At 39.1% G+C, this 20,780-nt stretch overlaps 1 protein-coding gene across 1 annotated transcript in view; it reads right to left on the minus strand.

Moving 5' to 3' along the window:
* FBXO33 (F-box protein 33) overlaps positions 1 to 20,175 on the minus strand; it is a 32,487-nt gene extending 12,312 nt beyond the window's left edge. Inside the window, exon 1 of the mRNA XM_030319011.1 lies at positions 19,410 to 20,175. Coding sequence (XP_030174871.1) covers positions 19,410 to 20,017 — 608 coding nt within the window. The 5' untranslated portion in view covers positions 20,018 to 20,175. The remainder of the gene's footprint in view (positions 1 to 19,409) is intronic.
* Positions 20,176 to 20,780: the final 605 nt, after the last annotated feature.

A 20,780-nucleotide genomic window follows, 5' to 3' on the forward strand; every position in this document is an offset into this window, starting at 1 on the left:
TTGGCTATTCAGGGTCTTTTGTTGTTCCATACAAATTTCAGTGTTATTTGTTTAAGTTCTGTGAAAAATACTGTTGGTGTTTTGAGAAGGATTTCAGTAACTCTGTAGATTGCTTTGGGTAATATGGACATTTTGACAATATTCTCATCCATGAACTTGGAATATCTTTCCATTTCTTAGTGTCTACAGTTTCTTTCATCAGTGTTTTATAGTTCATATAGTTTCATCTCTTTGGTTAAGTTTATTCCTAGGTACTTTATTCTTTTTGGTACAACTATAAGTAGTGTTTTGTTTTTTTTTAATTTCTGTGACTTCACTTTTGTTGTCTAGAAACACTACCAATTTCTAGTTATTAATTTTGTATCCTGCCACTTTACTGAATTCATTTTTTCTAGTATTTTTTTTTCGTGGAATCTTTAGGATTTTTCTATGTATAGCATCATGTCATCTGCAAATAAGTGACAGTTTAACAACTTCTTTACCAATATGGATGCCTCTCATTTCTTTTTCTTGTGTGATTGCTATGCAATCCTTTATATTTCTGTGGTATCAGTTACTTGTCATTTCTGGCTTTATTTGGGTCTTCTCTCTTTTTTTCTTAATCAATCTAAGCGTTTGTCAATCTTGTTTATCTTTGCAAAGAACCAGCTCTTCAGTTTGCTTTTTTTTCCTTTTTCTTTTCTTTCTTCTCCTTCTTCTTTTTCTTTCCCCTCCCCCTCCTCCTCCTTCTAAGTCTCTATGTCATTTACTTCTGTCCTGATCTTTAGTATTTCCTTTCTTCTACTCACCTTGGGTTTTGTTTGTTCTCTTTCTAGTTCCTTTATGTGTAAAATTAGATTGATTTTTTTTTTCTTATTTCTTAGGCCTATATTGCTATATACTTCCCTCTCCAAACTGCTTATGATGTGTCCCAGAGATTTTGGACTGTCGTGTGTTCATTTTCATTTGTCGCCATGTATTTTTTTATTTATTCTTTGACTGCTTCATTGATCCCTTGGTTGTTTAGAGGTTATGTCGTTTAGTCTCGACATTATTGTGGTTTTCCTGTTTTTTGTTTTTTTCCCCTGTGATTCATTTCTAGGTTCATATTGTTGGGTTGGAAAAGATATATGGTATGATTTTGATCTTAAATTTATTGAGGCTTGTTTAATGGCCTAATATGTCATCTACTCTGGAGAGTATTCTATTTATACTTGAAAAGAATGTGTATTCTGTTGTTTTTATATGGAACGGTCTGTATATATCTGTTATGTCCAGATGGTACAATATGTCATATTGATTTTCTGTCTGGATGATCCATCCATTGATGTAAGTGGAATGTTAAAGTCCTCTATTTTCTTGATGGGTTGATCTCTTTATTATTATGTAATGCCCTTCTCTTTTATTACAATCTTTGTTTAAAAGTCTATTTTGGGGGTACCTGGGTGGCTCAGTCAATTGAACATCGAACCGGTTCAAGTCATGACCTTGCAGTTCATGAGCTCAAGCCCCATATCGGGCTTGCCGCTGTCAGCCTGTCAGCGCAGAGCCCACTTCAAATCCTCTGTCCTCACTCTCTGCCCCTCCCCTGCTTCTCTCTCTCAAAAAAAAAAAAAAAAAAGAAAAAGAAAAAAAAGTCTATTTTGTCTAAGTAATGCTACCCCAGATTTTTTCTTTCACTTTCATTTACATGGTGAATGTTTCCTGTCCCTTCACTTTCAGTCTGTAAGCATCTTTAGGTCTGAGATGAGTCTCTTGTAGGAAGCAATATAGATGGGTCTTACTGTTTTTATCCATTCTACCACTCTGTGTCTTTTGATTGGAGCATTTAGGCCACTTACATTTAAAGTAATGACTGATAAGTACATACTTACTACCATTTATTAAATTTGTTTTCTGGTTGTTTTTGTAGTTCATTGTTCTTTTCTGCTTCTCTTGTTCTCTCTGTGATGGATAAGTATCTCTAGTGTTGTATTTGGCTTTATTTCACTTTATTTTTATTTTTTTTTTGCCTTATTTTTTTTTAACTTTATTTTTTATTTTTAAAAATTTATATCACACTTAGCATACAGTGAAGCAATGATTTCAGGAGTAGATTCCTTAGTGCCCCTTACCCATTTAGCCCATCCCCCCTCCCCAAACCCCTCCAGTAACCCTCAGTTTGTTCTCCCATATTTATGAGTCTCTTCTGTTTTGTCCCCCCTCCCTGTTTTATATTATTTTTGTTTCCCTTCCCTTATGTTCATCTGTTTTGTCTCTTAAAGTCCTCATATGAGTGAAGTCATATGATTTTTGTCTTTCTCTGACTGATTTCACTTAGCATAATACCCTCCAGTTCCATCCACGTAGTTGCAAATGCAAGATTTCATTCTTTTTGATTGCCGAGTAATACTCCATTGTATATATATATATATATACCACATCTTCTTTATCCATTCATCCACCGATGGACATTTGGGCTCTTTCCATACTTTGGCTATTGTTGATAGTGCTGCTATAAACATGGGGGTGCATGTGCCCCTTCGAAATAGCACACCTGTATCTCTTGGATAAATGCCTAGTAGTGCAATTGCTGGGTCATAGGGTAGTTCTATTTTTAGTTTTTGAGGAACCTCCATACTGTTTTCCAGAGTGGCTGCACCAGCTTGCATTCCCACCAACAATGCAAAAGAGATCCTCTTTCTCTGCATCCTCGCCAACATCTGTTGTTGCCTGAGTTGTTAACGTTAGCCATTCTGACGGGTGTACCGTGGTTTTGATTTGTATTTCCCTGAGGATGACTGATGTTGAGCATTTTTTCATGTGTTGGTTGGCCATCTGGATGTCTTCTTTGGAGAAGTGTTTATTCATGTCTTTTGCCCATGTCTTCACTGGATTATTTGTTTTTTGGGTATTGAGTTTGATAGGTTCTTTGTAGATTTTGGATACTAACCTTTATCTGATATGTCATTTGCAAATATCTTCTCCCATTCTGTCGGTTCCTTTTAGTTTTGCTGATTGTTTCCTTTGCTGTGCAGAAGCTTTTTATTTTGATGAGGTCCTAATAGTTCATTTTTGCTTTTGTTTCCCTTGCCTCCAGAGACGTGTTGAGTAAGAAGTTGCTGCGGGCAAGATCAAAGAGGTTTTCGCCTGCTTTCTCCTCAAGGATTTTGATGGCTTCCTGTCTTACATTGAGGTCTTTCATCCATTTTGAGTTTATTTTTGTGTATGGTGTGAGAAAGTGGCCCAGGTTCATTCTTCCACATGTCGCTGTCCAGTTTTCCCAGCACCACTTGCTGAAGAGACTGTCTTTATTCCATTGGATATTCTTTCCTGCTTTGTCAAAGATTAGTTGGCCATACGTTTGTGGGTCCATTTCTGGGTTCTCTATTCTGTTCCATTGATCTGAGTGTCTGTTTTTGTGCCATATTTCACTTTATTTTTGGCGTATCTATCATAGGTTTTGGCTTTGTGGTTATCATGAGGTTCATACATGTCATCCTAAGTAAACAGCAGTCTACATTAATTTGATGGTCATTTAAGTTCAAATACATTCTTAAAAAAACAAACAAAAAAACCCAGGAGTGCCTAGGTAGCTCAGTCAGTTAATTGGCAGAGTCTTGATTTTGGCTCAGGTCATGATCTCATGGTTGTGAGATTGAGCCCTGTGTCGGGCTCGATGCTAGGCATGGAGCCTGTTGAAGATTGTCTCTCTCACACTGCCCCTACCCCATTCATGTGTGGGTACTTGTTCTTTCTCTAAAAAAAACAAAACAAAAAAAACCACATTAGAGGGAATCAACAGTAATTTTTGAGGATGCAGAAGAACATATCAGCAATCTGGAAGATAGAGTAATAGCACACAAGCTGAATCGCAAAAAGAAAAAAGAATTTTTTAAAATGAGGATAGATTAAGAGATCTCTTAGATAAAATCAAGTAAACAAACATTTGCACTATATTAGTCCCAAAAGAAACAGAGAGAAAGGTGTAGAAACTTATCTGAAGAAATAATAACTGAAAACTCCCCTAAGGTAGGGAGGTAAATAGACTTCCATCTCCAAGAAACACAGAGAGTTCCAAACAAGATGAACCCAAAAGGTCCACACCACAGTGCATAATAATTAAAATGAGATCATGAGATCACGACCTGAGGCAAAATCAAGAGTTGAAGGCTTAACTGACTGAGCCACTCAGGCAGGCACCCCTTCTACTGTGTTTTTTACTTCAGTTATTGTATTAACCCTGTTTAAAATTACAATGATCTCTTTTTAGCATTTTAGTATTTTCTATATTTTTATTGAAGGTCTCACTGAGTTCTTCCATTTTTTTTTTCCAACCCATTGAGTATCTTTATGATCATTACTTTAAGTTCTTTATCAGGCAGATTGTTGATCTCTGTTTCATTTAGTTCCTTTTCTGAGGTGTTTTTTTTTCCCCCCTGTTCTTTCTTATAGAGCATATTCCTCTGTCTCCCGAGTTTGCTTGACTGTCTGTGTTTGTATGCATTAGGCGAAACAACTACTTCTCCTAAAGCTGAAGGAGTGGTCTTGTGTACAGTGTATCCTGAGCAGACTGTGTGTGCATTGGTGATTTTGCTGGTTGGGTGGAGCTGTGGCTGTATATGCCAGTAACTCTTTAATGCCATGGCATGTCTCTGTCTCTCTTGCTTTCTCTTGCCATTCTCTTTACCTTTGGTTTTTCAGTACCTGTTCAGTCCTTAGTTAAATCTTCTTCAGGAGGAACTGACCTATTAATAGGTGTAATTTGGAGGAAGTGAGTTCAAAGTTTTCCTACGTTGCCATCTTCAACTGGGACAGAGAGAATAAATTTAAACTAGGTTTATGTAGCTTTTTTTTTATCATTATAAGAAGTTAAATCATTAAAATTTTTTTAATGTTTATTTGTTTTTTAGAGAGAGAAAGAGACATAGCCAGTGAGTGTGAGCAGGGGAAGGCCAGAGAGCCAAAAGAGGGAGACACAGAATCCAAAGCAAGCTCCAAGCTCTGAGCTGTCATCAGAGTCTGAAGTAGGGCTTGAACTCATGAGCTGTCAGATCATGACCTAAGCTGAAATCGGACGCTAACCGACTGAGCCACCCAGGCGTCCCATAAGTTAATTCATTTTAAAATCATTACATAAACTAACAACCTGCACATTAGTAAAATCTGACAAGTTAATGTAAGGAGACTCTTTGGGATATTTCTGTTTTAGCTCCATCTATACAATATTTTTCAACATCCCAGCAATGTTCAAAACATGCCAGTCAAAGGCAATTTAAAAAAATTCTGTTGAGGGGATGGCCTGGGTGGCTCACTCCATTAAGTGTCCAACTTCGGGTCAGGTCATGATCTCCCAGTTCATGGTTTGGAGCCCCATGTTGGACTCTGTGTTGATAGTTTGGAGCCTGGAACCTGCTTTGGATCCTGTGTCTCCCTCTCTCTCTGCCCCTCCCCTGCTCATGCTCTGCCTCTCTCTCTCTCAAAATAAACAAAGATTAAAAAAAAATTCTGGTGGGGTGCCTGTTCAGTCAGTTAAGCGTCCGACTCTTGACTTCAGCTCAGGTCATGATCTCATGGTTTGTAAGTTCGAGCCCCTTATTGGGCTCGCTGCTATAAGTGCAGAGACTGCTTTGGATCCTCTGTCTCCCTCTCTCTGCCCCTATCTTTCATCCCCATCCCATCTATTTCAAAAATAAACAAACATATATAAAAAATTCTATTTGCAGCAATGCAATGGTAATAATCTTGTTATAGTAAAATTAATAATAATGCATAAAATTTCCACATGGAAATCATGTATGTGTTTATGTAATCATAAACACACATTTGAAGCTAGAATGATTTTTGGAATCATCAAATTCAATCATCTCTTTACAGATCAGGAAACTGAGGTGACTTGTCTAAGACTGTAATACTAGTTAGGGCAGAGCTAAGTAGAGGACCTGGGTTCTGACTCCCATTTCATGTTGTTCTTTATAATTAAACCATGTCCTAGAATATAATTGTCTTTTTGAAAGTTATTATAAAAATTATAAGTGGCATATTTTAGAGTAGTATATGATGGCCATTTGTGGAAAAATGTTTTTAGGTACTTATTGTTCCACTCCAAATAAAGAAAATTTTAATTAAGTGATACAGAAAACAACAATTTACTTTTAAACCTAGCAAAACAAAACAAAAAACCCCACTGACAACTCAAACAGCAGCCTTCAAGTATATCATGTTGAAATCATATTATAGATCATATGGTGAAGCCAAGAAAACTGCATATAGCCTTCAGGCGGCTCATTATTGTTTCAGATGGTAAATAAGGGACTGAAAAGAACATCTAGGCAACAAAGTTAGAATAGAACATACTGAACCATGGCAATAAACAGATGACTCATTTTGAAGCTAATAGCAGTAACAAATCATTTGCACCACATAATCCTTTTACTTAAATATGAAATCTGTGACCTATTTTATTTATGTATTCATTTATTTATTGCTGAGTCAGTGAGTGAACTTAAGAAACAAACAGGGTTCTTTCCTGCCCAATGTACATAACATGCATTTGCTCAAAAGGCATGTAATAAAAACATATTGGAAAAGTATTACAGTTAGTTACAAACTTTTTCTTTCATCTGAATCCTTCAAGTTAATTTAGCTCTGTTTCTATGGTAATAATAATAGGATACAATTTACTATCACCAGTCCCTCTCCAAGTCCTAAAGATGTGTTGTGAAAGTACAAAATCACATATGATGTTTGATAATCAATCTTCTGGAACATGCAAAAGACTGTATTATTGCCAAAAGATAATTTATTTCTTCAACTTAACTGCATTCTTCTTTAATCCTATTTCAAAAAACCAGAGCTGTCAGATCATTAAGTACTTACACCTTAGAAACTCAGCCTATACACTGTTCTCCTACTGTTTGTTCATTCAATTATTAGAATATATATTGTGTGCCAATGATATGAAAAATTATAGCAGTTAAGGTCCATATGTCCGTAAGTTTAGACTCTTGGCATAGAAATAAAGGTTTAAAAAAAATCAGGTGAGAATAAGGAATTATTAATAACTTTATTAATGTGTATAACTGGCATTGTGTTTATATAAAAAAAAGCCCACTACTTCCAGAGCTTCATACTGAGTGTGTAGTGTAAAATGACATCAATATGTTGGATTTGTTTTAAAACACTTAAGATAAAAGAAAGCAAATGTGGCAAAATCCTTAATGACTGAATCTGAATGATAGGTTCTTTGTGTCTATTTTTTGTGTGTGTTTGAAAATTTCATTAAAAGAGTTAGAAAATCAGGCAGTCATTTCTCTGTGTAACTGGCAAGTTCACTTTACTCTGTGCCTGTTTCACCATCTGTAAAATAGGAATAATAATGGTACATATCCTTATGGTTGCTTAATATTGCTGTTTCTCTGGGAAAACTAGTTTAGCATTTTAGGGGAACACATGTATTCAGCTCTTTGCAGTGCTGACAATACAACTGGGTCTTATCGAGCCCCATGACTGTAGTGGTGACTCTAATAGGAGTTTGGTATCAGGAGGGTGTTAGGCTTGAGAAGGTGGGTATAAGCTATGGAGGAGCAAAGTCTCTTGCTTCAGGTGATTACCTTTCTCCTTTGCCTTTAACCAAAATAGTCCTTTTGAGGTTTATAAGAATGAGATTCTTTTTTGAAGTTACTAGCAACATCTGAATAAAAGGTAGTTCAATTCTGCTTTGTTTCTTCCCTTTTCCCAGATTAAGAGATGTAAAAGAAGAAGAGTACACATGAGGAATGTCTGGGTAGGAAAACAGATTTATCTGGGCCTATGGTTACAGGTGATGAGACCAGTGATTTGGGGCAAAGGGAAGGAAGAATCCTTGTGTAGAGCACTACCAGCTTTTTCCTTTCTACTTAGTCCTACCATCTTGAGCCCATAGCTCATATGAGGGCCAGATGTAAGCAAATTCAAAGAAGTAATGGGTTTACATGAAGCAGGAAATGAGGGAGGAGAAGAGAGGGAAAGGAAAATTCCAAGTGACTGCCTGCAGTAAGGGAGACCAGGAAGTTTCTGGGGCAATTCAACAGACTGACTCAAATTTACATAAGAACTATATGAACAGGGCACTGTTTGAAAGTACTTCGCGGTACAAGGAGTTGAATACCAAAGATAAGCCATATTTTCAGAAAGTAAACTGTTCACACGCTGGGTATTTTCTTTTTTAAAGAAAGTACAAACCATTAATGCAAAAGGAAAACAAAATGAATAAAAATGGCCAAAGGAAAAATATGTTTAGACATATTTAGGGAGTAGCAATTAAAAGGGCATTATAATATTAGCTGGACAATTATGTCTAATTTCTTATATTTACATTCTCCTTCTAGAAGGCCTCCAGATAAAAAATATACAATCAGACTACTCATCACTTTCACTGCTCCCACAGTGGTCCACAGCACCATCATCCCTTGCCTGGATCATTGCAAAGGCCTCCTGACTCAGCCTGTTGCTTCTACCCTTGTCCTGCTACAAACGATTTCCAACACAGCATCTAGAATGTTCCTTTTTTTTTAAATCTTTTGAGTATGGTTGACCCACAATATTACATTAGTTTCAGGTGTACAAAACAGATTCAACTTCTCTATATGTTATGTTATGCTCACCAAAAGTATAGTTACCATGTCACCATACAATGCTATTACAGCATCACTGACTATATTCCCTATGCTATGCCTTTTATTCCCATTACTTATTCATTCCATAACTGGAAACCTGGATTTCCTACTCTCCTTCATCCATTTTACCCATTCCTCTATCCCCCTTCCCTCTAGAAACCATCAGTTTGTTCTGTTAGAATGTTCCTTTTGAAATATTATATATGTCACTCCTCAGTTCAAAACTTTTTCATGGCTCCTCCTCTTAGAGTAAAAGTCAAAGTCTTTATAAGAGCCTAATAAAGGGCTACTGATTTCCACATCACCATTCCCCATATGGGGCGGGCAGTGTTCTATATTCCAAGGCATTTTCTGCTATCGTACTTAAGCACTCCCTTGGTCAAAGTCCCACAGTTGAGTTCCTCCATTTAACTGCTACTTACTCCAAGAATGACTTTCCAGAGAGACACAGAAGGCTGCTCCCTCCCTTACTTCTTTCAAATACTATTTCAGTGGTTGAGATGTTTCTTAAATTCCCTTATTTTACACAGCAACACTCCTTTCTACTTCCACCATTCCCATTTCCCTTCACTGCTTCATTTTGCCTCACTGCATGTATTATGAACTATGATACTATATATTTTACTTACTTGTTTTTTGTCTTTTTTTTTTCCCCACTAGAATATGCTCTATGATGGCAGGACTCTTTGACTACTGTTGTATCCCCGGTTGCTACAACAGGGCCTGGCATTCAATAAATACTTGTTGAATAATATATTTACCTTAGTTCATGACAAAAATTAGGGTCTATTTAGCTATACCTAACATATTACAAATTTAGGGTACAGGTGTACATTAGGTACGAGATGCATTAGGAATCCCTCTAAAATATCATATTTGCCAGAAAAGTGAAACTTTTCTCAAACCAGTTATATGCACTTTTAAAAAGTTTATTTATTTATTTTGAAGAGCAAGAGCTGGAGGGAGTGGCAAAGAGAGAGGGAGAGAGAGAATCCCCAGCATGCTCTGGATAGTGCAGAGCCCTGACATGCGGCTTGATCCCATGACTGTAAGATCATTACCTGGGCAGAAGTCAAGAGTCAGACACTTAACCAAATGAGCCACCCAGGTGCCCCTGCATTTATCTGCATTACCTTTTCAACCATAGTTAAATGGACATACAATTTTAATATACGTATTTAAATTGTATGTTTTACAAAACATATATATGCGTATTAAAATTTCATGAAAAGGGCTAGTTTTCTTTTTAGCATAAGAATTTCCCTATGAATTAAACAACCATGAGAATTTTTGACAGCCTTTTATAAAAACCTACCCATATACAGGCATATCTTTAAGATATTATGGGTCTGGTTCCAGATCATCACAGTAAAGCAAATACCATAATAAAAAGCTAAGTCAAATGAATTTTTTGGTTTCCCAGTCAGTGCATATACAAGTTATTTTTATGCTATACTGTAGTCTATCAAGTACACAAGAGTATTATGTCTAAGTGTACATCCCTTAATTATAAAATAGTTTATTGCTGAGGCACCTGGGTGGCTCAGGTCACGCTCTCATGGTTTGTGAGTTGGAGCCCTGTGGCTGGCTCTGTGCTGACAGTTCGGAGCCTGGAGCCTGCTTCCCATTCTGTGTGTGTCTCTCTCTGCCCCTCTGTGCTCATGCTCTGTCTCTCTCTCAGAAATAAACAAACATTTAAAAAAATTAGAAAAAAAACTTTATTGTTAAAAATTGCTAACCAACATCTGAGCTTTCACCAAATGTTTTTACTGGTAGAGAGTCTTACCTCCATGCTGATGGCTGCTGACTGATCAGGGTGGTGGTTGCTAAAGGATAGGGTAGATGTGGCTATTTCTTAAGACAATAAAGTTTGCTACATCAATTGACTCTTCATTGCACAAATTATTTCTCTGTAGTATGCAATGCTGTTTGATAGCATTTTACCCACAACGGAGTCAATCCTCTCAAACCATCCTGCTTTAGCAACGAAGTTTATGTAATATTCCAAATCCTCTGTTGTCATTTCAATAATCGTGACAGCATTTTCATCAGCAGTAGATTCTATTCCAAGAAACCACTCTCTTTGCCCATCCATAAGAAGCAACTCTTCATTCATTAACGTTTTATCATGAGTTTGCACTAATTCAGTCACATCTTTATGTTCCACTTCTAATTCTAGTTCTCTTGCTATTTCCACCACATCTGCAGTTACTTCCTCCACCAAAATCTTGAACCCCTTAAGGTCACCCATGAGGATTGGAATCAAGTTCTTCCAAACTCCTTTAATGATGGTAGTCTGACCTCTTCTCATGAATTATGAATGTTCTTAATGACACCTAGAGTGGTGATTCTTTTCCAGGTTTTCAACTTACCCTGTCCAGATTATCAGAGGAATCATGATTTATGGCAGTTATAGCCTTATAATATATATTTTTAAAAATAGTACGTCTTGAAAGTCAAAATTACTCCTTGGGCTACAGAATGGATGTTGAACTACCAGTCATGAAAACAACATTAATTTCATTGTACAATTCCATCAGAGTTCTTGGGTGAACAGGTGCATTGTCAATGAACTATTTCTTTTAAGTTTATTTATTTATTATGAGAGAGAGAGCACAAGTGGAGGAGAGAGAGAATCCCAAACTGTCAGTACAGACAGAGCCAGATGTGGCACTTGAACTCAGGAACTGTGAGATCATGACCTGAGCTGAAGTTGGCTGCTTAACTGACTGAACCACCCAGGCGCCCCAATGAGTTGTAATATTTTGAAAGGATTTTTTTTTTCCCCCTGAGTAGTAGGTCTAACCAGTGGCTCAAAATATTCAGTAAACCATGTTGTAAACAGATATGCTGTTCATTCAGGCTTTGTTGTTCCATTTACAGAGCACAGGTAGAATGGATTTACTATAATTTTCAAAGGCTCTAGGATTTTTAGAATAGTCAGTGAGCACCGTTTTCAACTTAGACATCATCAGTTTCATTAGCCCCTGATAAAAGAGCCAAGCTGTCTTTTGAAGCTTTGAAGTGAGGCAATGACTTCTCCCTCCCTAGCTCTGAAAGTCTTAGATGGCATCTTCTCCCAACAGAAGGCTGTTTTGTCTATGTTGAAAATCTGTTGCTTAGGGTAGCCATCTTCATTAATTATCTTAGCTAGATCTTCTGGATAACTTGCTACAGCTTCTACATCAGCAATTGCTACTATACCTTGCACCTTGATGTTCCGGGGAAGGCTTTTTTCCTTAAATGTCATGAACCAACTTCTGCTAGTTTCAAATTTTTCTTTTGTACCTTCTTCACCTCTCTCAGCCTTCACAGAACTGAAGAGAGTTAGAGCTTTGTTCTGGATTAGGCTTTGGCTTAAGGGAATGTGGCTGTTTTTATCTTCTATCCAGACCACTAAAACTTTCTCCTTATCAGCAATAAGGCTGTTCCACTTATCATTTGTGTGTTCCCTGGGATAGCACTCTTAATTTCCTTCACTAACTTTTCTTTGGTATTCACAACTTGGCTAACTATTTGGCACAAGACGTCTAGCCTTTGGTCTGTCTTGGCCTTTGACATGCCTTCCTCACTAAGCTTAATCATTTTTAGCTTCTGATTTAAAGCGAGAGAAGGGCACTTGGGTGGCTCAGTCACTGAGTGTCTGACTTTAGTTCAGGTCATGATCTCATGGTTCATGAGTTCGAGCCCTGCGTGGGGCTCTCTGCTGTCAGCACAGAGCCCACTTTGGGATCCTCTGTCCCCCTGCCTCTCTGACCCTCCCTCTTCATTCTCTCTTTCTCTAAATAAATAAACTTAAAAAAAAAAGTTAAAAAAAATAAAGGAAGAGGCATGTGATTCTTCCTGTCATTCAGGGCCATTTCAGAGTTATTAATTGGCCTAATTTCAATACTGTGGTATCTCAGGGATTCAGGGAGGCCTGAGGAGAAGGAAAAAGGCTAGGGAATGGCTGGTAATTGGAGCAGTCAAAACACACAACATTTACTGATTAAGTTTGTTGTCTTATATGGAAATGGTTTGTGGTACCCTAAAATAATTACAATTGTAACATCAAAGATCACCGACCACAGATCACCATAACAAATCTAATTATCATGAAAAAGTTTGAAATATTGTAAGAATTACCAAAATGTGACACAGAGACACAAGGTGAGCAAGTGCTGTTGGAAAAATGGTGCCAACAGACTTGTTCAATGTGGGGTTGCCACAAAATGTCAATCTGTAAACACAAAAACAAAAACAACACATCTGTGAAGTGCAATAAGAAGCAAAGCACAATAAAACAAGGTATGCCTGTGGATTCATTGAGTTAGTTCAGGGAATGCTTTGAAAATAATATTAACCACCTATGAGCCTAAGAAATATTCCTCAAGGTCTAACTACAGAGGCCAGAAAACCTTTTATCTTTTTCTGGGATTTCTGTTGGACTGTTTAATATAACCGGGACCCCAAAATTTCTGGTATCTTGGTCATAATGACCTTATTGTTCTCTCTTTTGTCGTTTAGAATTGGGGAACTTCATTGGTGGCAATAACTACTATATTTCCTTCCATTTCAGAAGCTCCAAATTATTTCTTTGATGTAAATAAATAGTATCATTGGAAAAATGCAAAACATAGCCACCCTAAATTAAAGTTAATACAGCCAAGTCTAATGAACTATGGCAAAGGGAATACATAAAAACTTGGTACTTCAAAGAAATGTTCTTAAAAAGGTTAAAACCTTTCCCAGTGCTGTAAAGGGGCTCATAAAATGTAACATTTTACTTTTCTAACCGGATAAAAGTTAAAATAATCTACATCACTGCACGAATTTCTTTCAGGTCAATTCTTTTCTTAGTCCATGTTTAATACCAAGTATGTTTGTATCCACATAACACTTTTGGTAACATATTTCCTTCTCTCACAAATGCTAATGAATGATCATAGCCAAAAGAAACAAACAAAAACAAACACTTTAGCGAACAGTGGTCCGATATAACTCTCTGTCATCATGGCAATACTCTTCCATGTTGTCCAATAATGGTAGCCAGTAGCTACACTGGGCTACTGAGCACTTCTTTTTTTTAATTTTTTTTTTTAATGTTTATTTATTTTTGAGACAGAGAGAGACAGAGCATGAATGGGGGAGGGTCAGAGAGAGAGAGGGAGACACAGAATCGGAAGCAGGCTCCAGGCTCTGAGCTGTCAGCGCAGAGCCCAATGTGGGGCTCGAACTCATGGACCGTGAGACCATGACCTGAGCCAAAGTCGGACGCTTAACCAACTGAGCCACCCAGGCGCCCCTTGAGCACTTGAAATGTGGCTAGTGTGCCTAACTAATCTTTAATTTTAAGAAATTAAAAATTAAAAAGCTATAAAAAAGCTGTATGTGACTAGTGGCTTTCAAACTATACAGCACAATTTTAGGGACCTGAAGTAAGTCATCGGCCTATTAATAGTATTCTTTATTAGCTTTATTAGGATCCATTAACTAAAAGCAATCTTCTAGCACTTGTTTACAATTCACTTACTCAATTACCTTCTAAGAATCACCATCATCCTTACATCCCAGAGATTACAGACAACAAAAGCTTAAGACTGACGTTTAAAATTGCTATTGAGGGGCGCCTGGGTGGCGCAGTCGGTTAAGCGTCCGACTTCAGCCAGGTCACGATCTCGCGGTCTGTGAGTTCGAGCCCCGCGTCGGGCTCTGGGCTGATGGCTCAGAGCCTGGAGCCTGTTTCCGATTCTGTGTCTCCCTCTCTCTCTGCCCCTCGCCCATTCATGCTCTGTCTCTCTCTGTCCCAAAAATAAATAAACGTTGAAAAAAAAAAAATTAAAATTGCTATTGAACATGCTATTTATTAAAAGTTCATTTTAACAATACTAAGGACAAGAAATCAGTGATTCTTACAGAGAAAAATGTCCTCTTGACTGTACTTCCAAAATACATTCTACATCTATCCACTTTTCTTCATCTCCACTGTCTCCAACCATACTCTAAGCTACCATCATGTCTGCCTAGTTTATTGCAAAAGTTTCCCAAGTCTCCTCGCATCATCTCTTGTTCTCTCGTATAGTTCATTCATTACACAGCAACCAGAGTGATTGTCTTAAAAGCCAAATTAGATCACATTACTCTTGCCCTTAAATATTTCTTGGTGACTTCTTCTATTCTTAGAATGTAGCTCAAACTTCATTCCACAAGCCCACATAACCAACTCCATCTCTTCCTCCCTCTACAACTCAGACAGCATCTTGACAACCCTCCCACTTTCATTCTCATGGTCCTGCCATAATTTCCTACTGTTCCATCACATCAAAAATTTGTCTGGCCTAAGGCTTTGGTGTTTAATTTTTTTTTCCTGTTTAATTTGGTATTTGCTCAAATCTTCAGATGGGTGACTTTTGTCACTCATATTGCATCTCAAGTGTTGCTTTTCAGACAGGTTTTCCCTTGCCATCTAATCACTATTACATAGTCTTCTTTTACATTTAGATTTTATTTTATTTCACACCTGAAATAATCTTTCTTTCATTTATTGTTTCTTTCTCTTCTAGAATGTTGAGTCCATGAGAATGTGAGTTTGTCTTCACTGTTTGGCACCTAGTAGGCTCTCAATATTTGGAGGAAAAAACAGATTTTTTTTTAATAGCTATCATTTAGGCCCTATGTATATTGATCAAGTGGGGTGAACTCTTCCAAGGCTGCCTCAGAACTAACATATTAAAATGAAAATAATTTAATCACTTCATTCAAAAGCTGCTCTACAGCTTCATTTAACACAGAAAAAATAATATTTTACTTTGACAATCCTTTGCTAAGTTTTATTTCCTATCCTCCATCTATCAGTTCTCAGTCATTGTAAGAATGTATCTATGGACTACAGAGAACCCTAATTCACAGCAGCTCTCTGAGGAGGTTAGTTTCTTTAACAGGATAGTCTCCTCATTTCTCAATGACCTTGAGGCTATCCCTATGGAACCACTTTAATTTGTCAGTTTTAAGGTAAGGAGTCTGTTGGGTATGCATCATCTCACCTCTCTTCTCTATGGGCAACTGTCTCTTGGACACGGTACACTGGTCAGAGTCCCGATATATGTTAATATTTATTCTTCAAATGGGCTTCTTTAAGTGAATAATAAAAGCTCTCACAAGTAAGATGCTATTATTACATGTATTTACTACACTATGGTGGGGGAAAATATTTCAAGAAAAATAAGGCTGAGGATTGTTGAACACAACATCTTCAAAGGTATTTCCTACTGTCTTAGATAACAATATGAAACGTCCAAAGAATTTTTAACCTAATTTAAGATGTATTTTTAAATGGCCTGTTTTTGGATTTTGGTAGACTGATGTTGAGAAAACAATACAAAGTGTTAAGGCTCTTCTTCACTGAACATGCCAAATCAATAGAACCAGATCTATTATTAATAGATCTTTTACTAGTGAGAGGTTATATAAGCAGACATAACCATGGAATGGTCAATCTACATACATGTAGTTGGGAGCTGTAGCCCAGATTTTTAAGAGGAAAATTACCCTCGTATAAAATCTCTCTGGCCTACTGTAGTACTCATCTTTAAAAAAAGTACTTCCCCCAATTTAGAATTTCATACAAAGTAAATTGTAAAATACTTATACAGTCTAGAAAAGCATAAACTAGATCATGGCAATGAACCTATGCCTGCTGTTTAAAAATAAGTATTTTTAGTATCTTAGTCTATTAGCTATTATCATTAATTTTATTGTCCATGAACTCTCATTTTTCCCAAGTAGTCAAACGAGCACTACTCAATAACTAGATTAAATCTGAAAAGTGGTATCTGAGTTGTTTTGAACTTTTAAGAACAATTTCTTACAGAACTGCAGAAGAAATTCTGCCCATTTAACTTATAATACAGATGAATGAGAAATACCTGCTGTATTTTTGTTCTTACTTTCCGTTTCTTACAATAATGGCAGATATTGTAGCCTCCTGAAGGGAAGGGAGCTCTGAAACCTGGAGGACTGTGTTTTACCCTTTGAGAGACATTTCTGGACATCCTTGATCTTCGTCAGTTGTTCCTAACACCTAAGATACCTATAAAGAGGCTACGGTCACTCTGAGAGTACATGTGCATATAAAACCCAGGAATCAAGCAAAAACCAATGCCAATTATCCTCTTGGAAGAGTACCCTTGAAAAGTTCCCACAATCCAAGGTTATAGTTTTAGTTCTTTTCCTGGGTGCATGAAAATAACTGGAACACAACAAAATAACTGTCTGAGTTGTGTAAATTATATAAAGGAATTTACCACAAAGATTGGAAGCATAATACTTGTGAACTGGTAGGTTTCAAACCCCCTTTGGTACTTACAAAATGGCAGATATTGTAAAGCAAAACCACTGTAAATTTAAGTTGGAAGTGTAAAGAACAATATTAAATGTTCCTTTTTTTCATTAGTTGTTAAATTTAATGTTTTTGGAGAGACCAAAAAACTCTAAATGAAATGGTTTTCTTCTTTACTGACCCTGAGTCTGTAGGTAAGTACTTACAGAAGGAAATAAGTATAGGCTTTACCAGAGTTACCAAATAAGCAACTTGATCTAAAACATTTTCAAATTTGTTACAATTTAAAGAAAACTAGTCCCATTTATGCTTTTAACATTCATGTTAGTACTTTTAATATTACTAAAATCTCCAGACATTTTCAAAAATAAAGGTTAAATTAACTTATTTCCAAGCACATAAAGATAATTTTAAAAAACCCTTTGAAATATCATTAGTACAGATAATATATGTAATAACACTATACTTTGATTCCAGACACATACAATGAATGTCCTACCAAGCAGCACAACACACAGCACCATCCATATAGTAAATGACAAGAATACCTTAAAATCAGGGATGACAGTGTGCTATATTTGTACAGAAGTGATAGATGAACCAAAAGGGCAGGCATGAGGTGGCAATATAGACAGGTAGATTAGGATGCTAATAAAGGTGGTAGGTACACTTGTATTTGTCAATTATATCTCAATAAGCCTGAAAAAAAAAAACCCAAAAAATCCAGCAGTGGTAAGGGAAGTAGGGAGAGAAGAATTAACAAGAGGAAGAGGTGATATATCACTATTTTGCCTATATAACGTTATCCATGCATCCAACCAACCAGTTATTAAAACACTTAAAAGGAACTAGGTACTATGTAAGGCTTGATCATACTTGGACCAAAGGCACACAATTTTTTTTTTTTTTTGGATGGTTGCTCAGAAGTGCCATCTGATCTCAGAACAGAAAAATCTAATTAGTGCTCACTGAATTCACTTCCACTCTTGGTCTCATCAGTATTTTAAGCGCTCACTGACTCTGAATCTTTTAAACTCTGGGTCGTTTGGTCCTCTAGCCATACATTCAACTGAGAGTCTCTAATTTACAGCTTCAAACAGCCTCTCTTGCTACATCCAATCAATGTACGAAAATGTTATGGCTTGATGTGAAAAGCTGGGGAAATACACAGGCCACTGGAAAGATGGAGCCATGCTCCAGGTACAACTTGGAGCTTTCTGCTTACCTCCCACTCTTGATTCAGACACAGTATATCTATATCTATCTACCTAGCATTAAATCAGCACCTCCTCTCAACCCTGTTCAACATAATTCATGCTGCTCAACACAATTCATTTATTGCAAAAGGAAGGACACTGCTCTTGTAGAAAATGCTGTATGACAATGCGTTTATCACTTGACCCTGTTAAGCGTCAGTTTCCTTTCTATAAAATAGGATTAACAGCTGCCTTGCCTAACTCACAGGGTCACTGAAAGGATCAAATAAGATAATGTACTTGTAAACTGCTAAACGATCATTACTATGAAAGTTGCTCCTTTTGGAACTTTTGAACTTTTTTCCAACTCATAGTTTAATTGTAAGGTTGGTTAGAATATCCAGATACAAAAAACTAATAGGATTTTGGAAAGGACAACAGGCAAATAAAGGAAAATGCTGATAAAGATAATAAGTCAGAAAACAGGAAGTTAGTCCCAGAATGACAGTCAAGTCCTGATGCAAAACCAGGCCAGTTATGTGCTTACTCTTTGCAGACACTGGCCAGTTCCCCTAGCACACGCAAACACTAAGCTGTACTGTGCTACTTTTAGGTGAATCACTGGGGATAAATTGAGTCTGGAAGTGCAAGGGGAGGGACTTCCAACCCTGATGATCAGGCTCTTCCCCCACCCCTCTAACAAACACTCCTACTCTTTGTGCCTGGCCCAGTTAATGAAAACTATTCCTGGTAAAAAAAATGGCTGTCAAAGATTGCTTTTACGCAGTCTTTTAACTATGAGACACCGGCTGTATACCTACTTCTTCCCCCACTACGAACTATCTTGAATGGACAGGTTCAGGGTCAGAAACACTGGGTTATGTTTTGTTTTTCTCAAGACTCATTCACAGGCCTCACCCTCCAAGCTTCAGTTCTCTCATCTGTAAAATGAAGAATGACGGCGCCTGTCAGCTTCATCCCAGGGCCACCGAGAGGATGAATGAGACAGTGCCTGGAAGGCGCCAGAAGTGATGTCTGACAAACACCAAGTCCATCAATGTTTATAAAGTGTTATGATGAGTCCCGTTATGACCTCCCGCCTAAAAGAAATCGCCGGGTTGGAACTGACACCCGCAGTCACTGAAGAAAGAAAGCAACGCCAAAGCTTCCAGGCGTATCCTCACTGAATCTTTTTCGGGGCGAGAGGGAGGAAGCGACACGGGGCCCCGGGAGAGGGGGAGGGGGAAAAGGAGGATGGATGGAGGTCCATGATGAGCCTACCTGTTGTTCCGGATGCTGACCAGCACGCACAGTACCAGCTCTAAGTAGGTGCGCAGCACTTCCAGCCAACGGGTTGAGAGCTGCAGGGCCTCGACTTCTTCCCCGCCAGTCCCAGGATCCGCGCCGCCTCCGTCGCCTGGGCCGCCGCCACCGCTCAGGTAATTCTCGGCGGCGAACTCAACACGCAGCTCTCGCACGAACCAGCCGCACTTGCGCATGAGGAATTCGAGCCGAGGCTGCTCCGCGGGGGAGACGCGGAGGCAGATGCGGAGCTGGGGCCACAGAGCAGGGTAGAAGAGGCACTCGCGCCAGTGCGAGCAGGAAGCCGAGGCCCGCAGCCGGTCAGGCGCGGGCAGGAAGGAGAAGATGTGCACGATCAGCTCGCTGGGCAGCGACGCGGCGCCTGCCGCCTGCCCGCACAGAGCCATCCGGCCCCGCCGCCGGCTGCCAGCCCCCGGCCGTCCCCGCAGTCCCCGGAGCAGCCCCCGCAGCCGTCGCAGCTGCTGCAGCCGCAGCCGCTGCCGCCGCCACCGCGCCACCCGGGCGGCCCCGGCTCGGGTTCGAGCTCCCGGCGGTCGGGGCTGCGGCACTGACAAGAACAACAACATCAATGACAAGGAAGAAGGGGGCGGAACCGTCGTGGGTCTCGGCGGAACCAAATGCAACAGAAATTGCGGAGAGGGGGGAAGGCCTCTACGGGTGTGGCTTCTAGATAGCCAGCTTCTGGCTCCTTAAACTCTACTCACGCGTGTCCAAAGTCTATACACTCAGTAACTTCAAAACGCTCGCCTGTAATGTTTAGCGCCTCGGAAGCGGCAGGACTTTTCCTAAGGAAACGGCGACCCTCCCCGCGCCTGGACGCGGAGGCAGAGCAGTGGTAGAAGCTGAGTTTGACGTCACCGGTGGTGGGAGGAGCCGGCGAGGCTGAGCGCGACTTCCGGAAGAGGGGAGCGCCCAGTTGCCGGCAGGGAAGGGAGATGCGGCACGTGACTCTTGACGCACGAAGGCCGGCGGGGCGGGGCGGGAAGCGCGGTTGGTTACTGCGCTAGGCGGCTCGTCCCAGCTCCTGGCGGCGACTGAGCCCCGTCAAGAGTGTAAGTTAGTTAATTTGGGCGTTCAGGCTGTGGAAGTGGAGGAACTAGGGTCAGTATGAGGGGTCGTGATGCTTCTCATTCTAAGTTTCTTAGTTCTTGGGCTAAGGACTCAGCCAGAGTGCCAGCGTGCGAGGTGTTTCTCAGCCGATCCATCTGCCCAGAGTATTGTTAAAAGAGTTTCTGAGATTTCTGAGAGAGAGCCACTAAGCAGAGGGAGGCGGGTGGACTCTCGGGCTAACTTGGACGGGCTGTGTCGGGAGAGGAGTAACTCGGGGCG

Source organism: Lynx canadensis, chromosome B3 (genome assembly GCF_007474595.2).
Source record: "Lynx canadensis isolate LIC74 chromosome B3, mLynCan4.pri.v2, whole genome shotgun sequence".
NCBI classification, from domain to species: Eukaryota; Metazoa; Chordata; class Mammalia; order Carnivora; family Felidae; genus Lynx; species Lynx canadensis.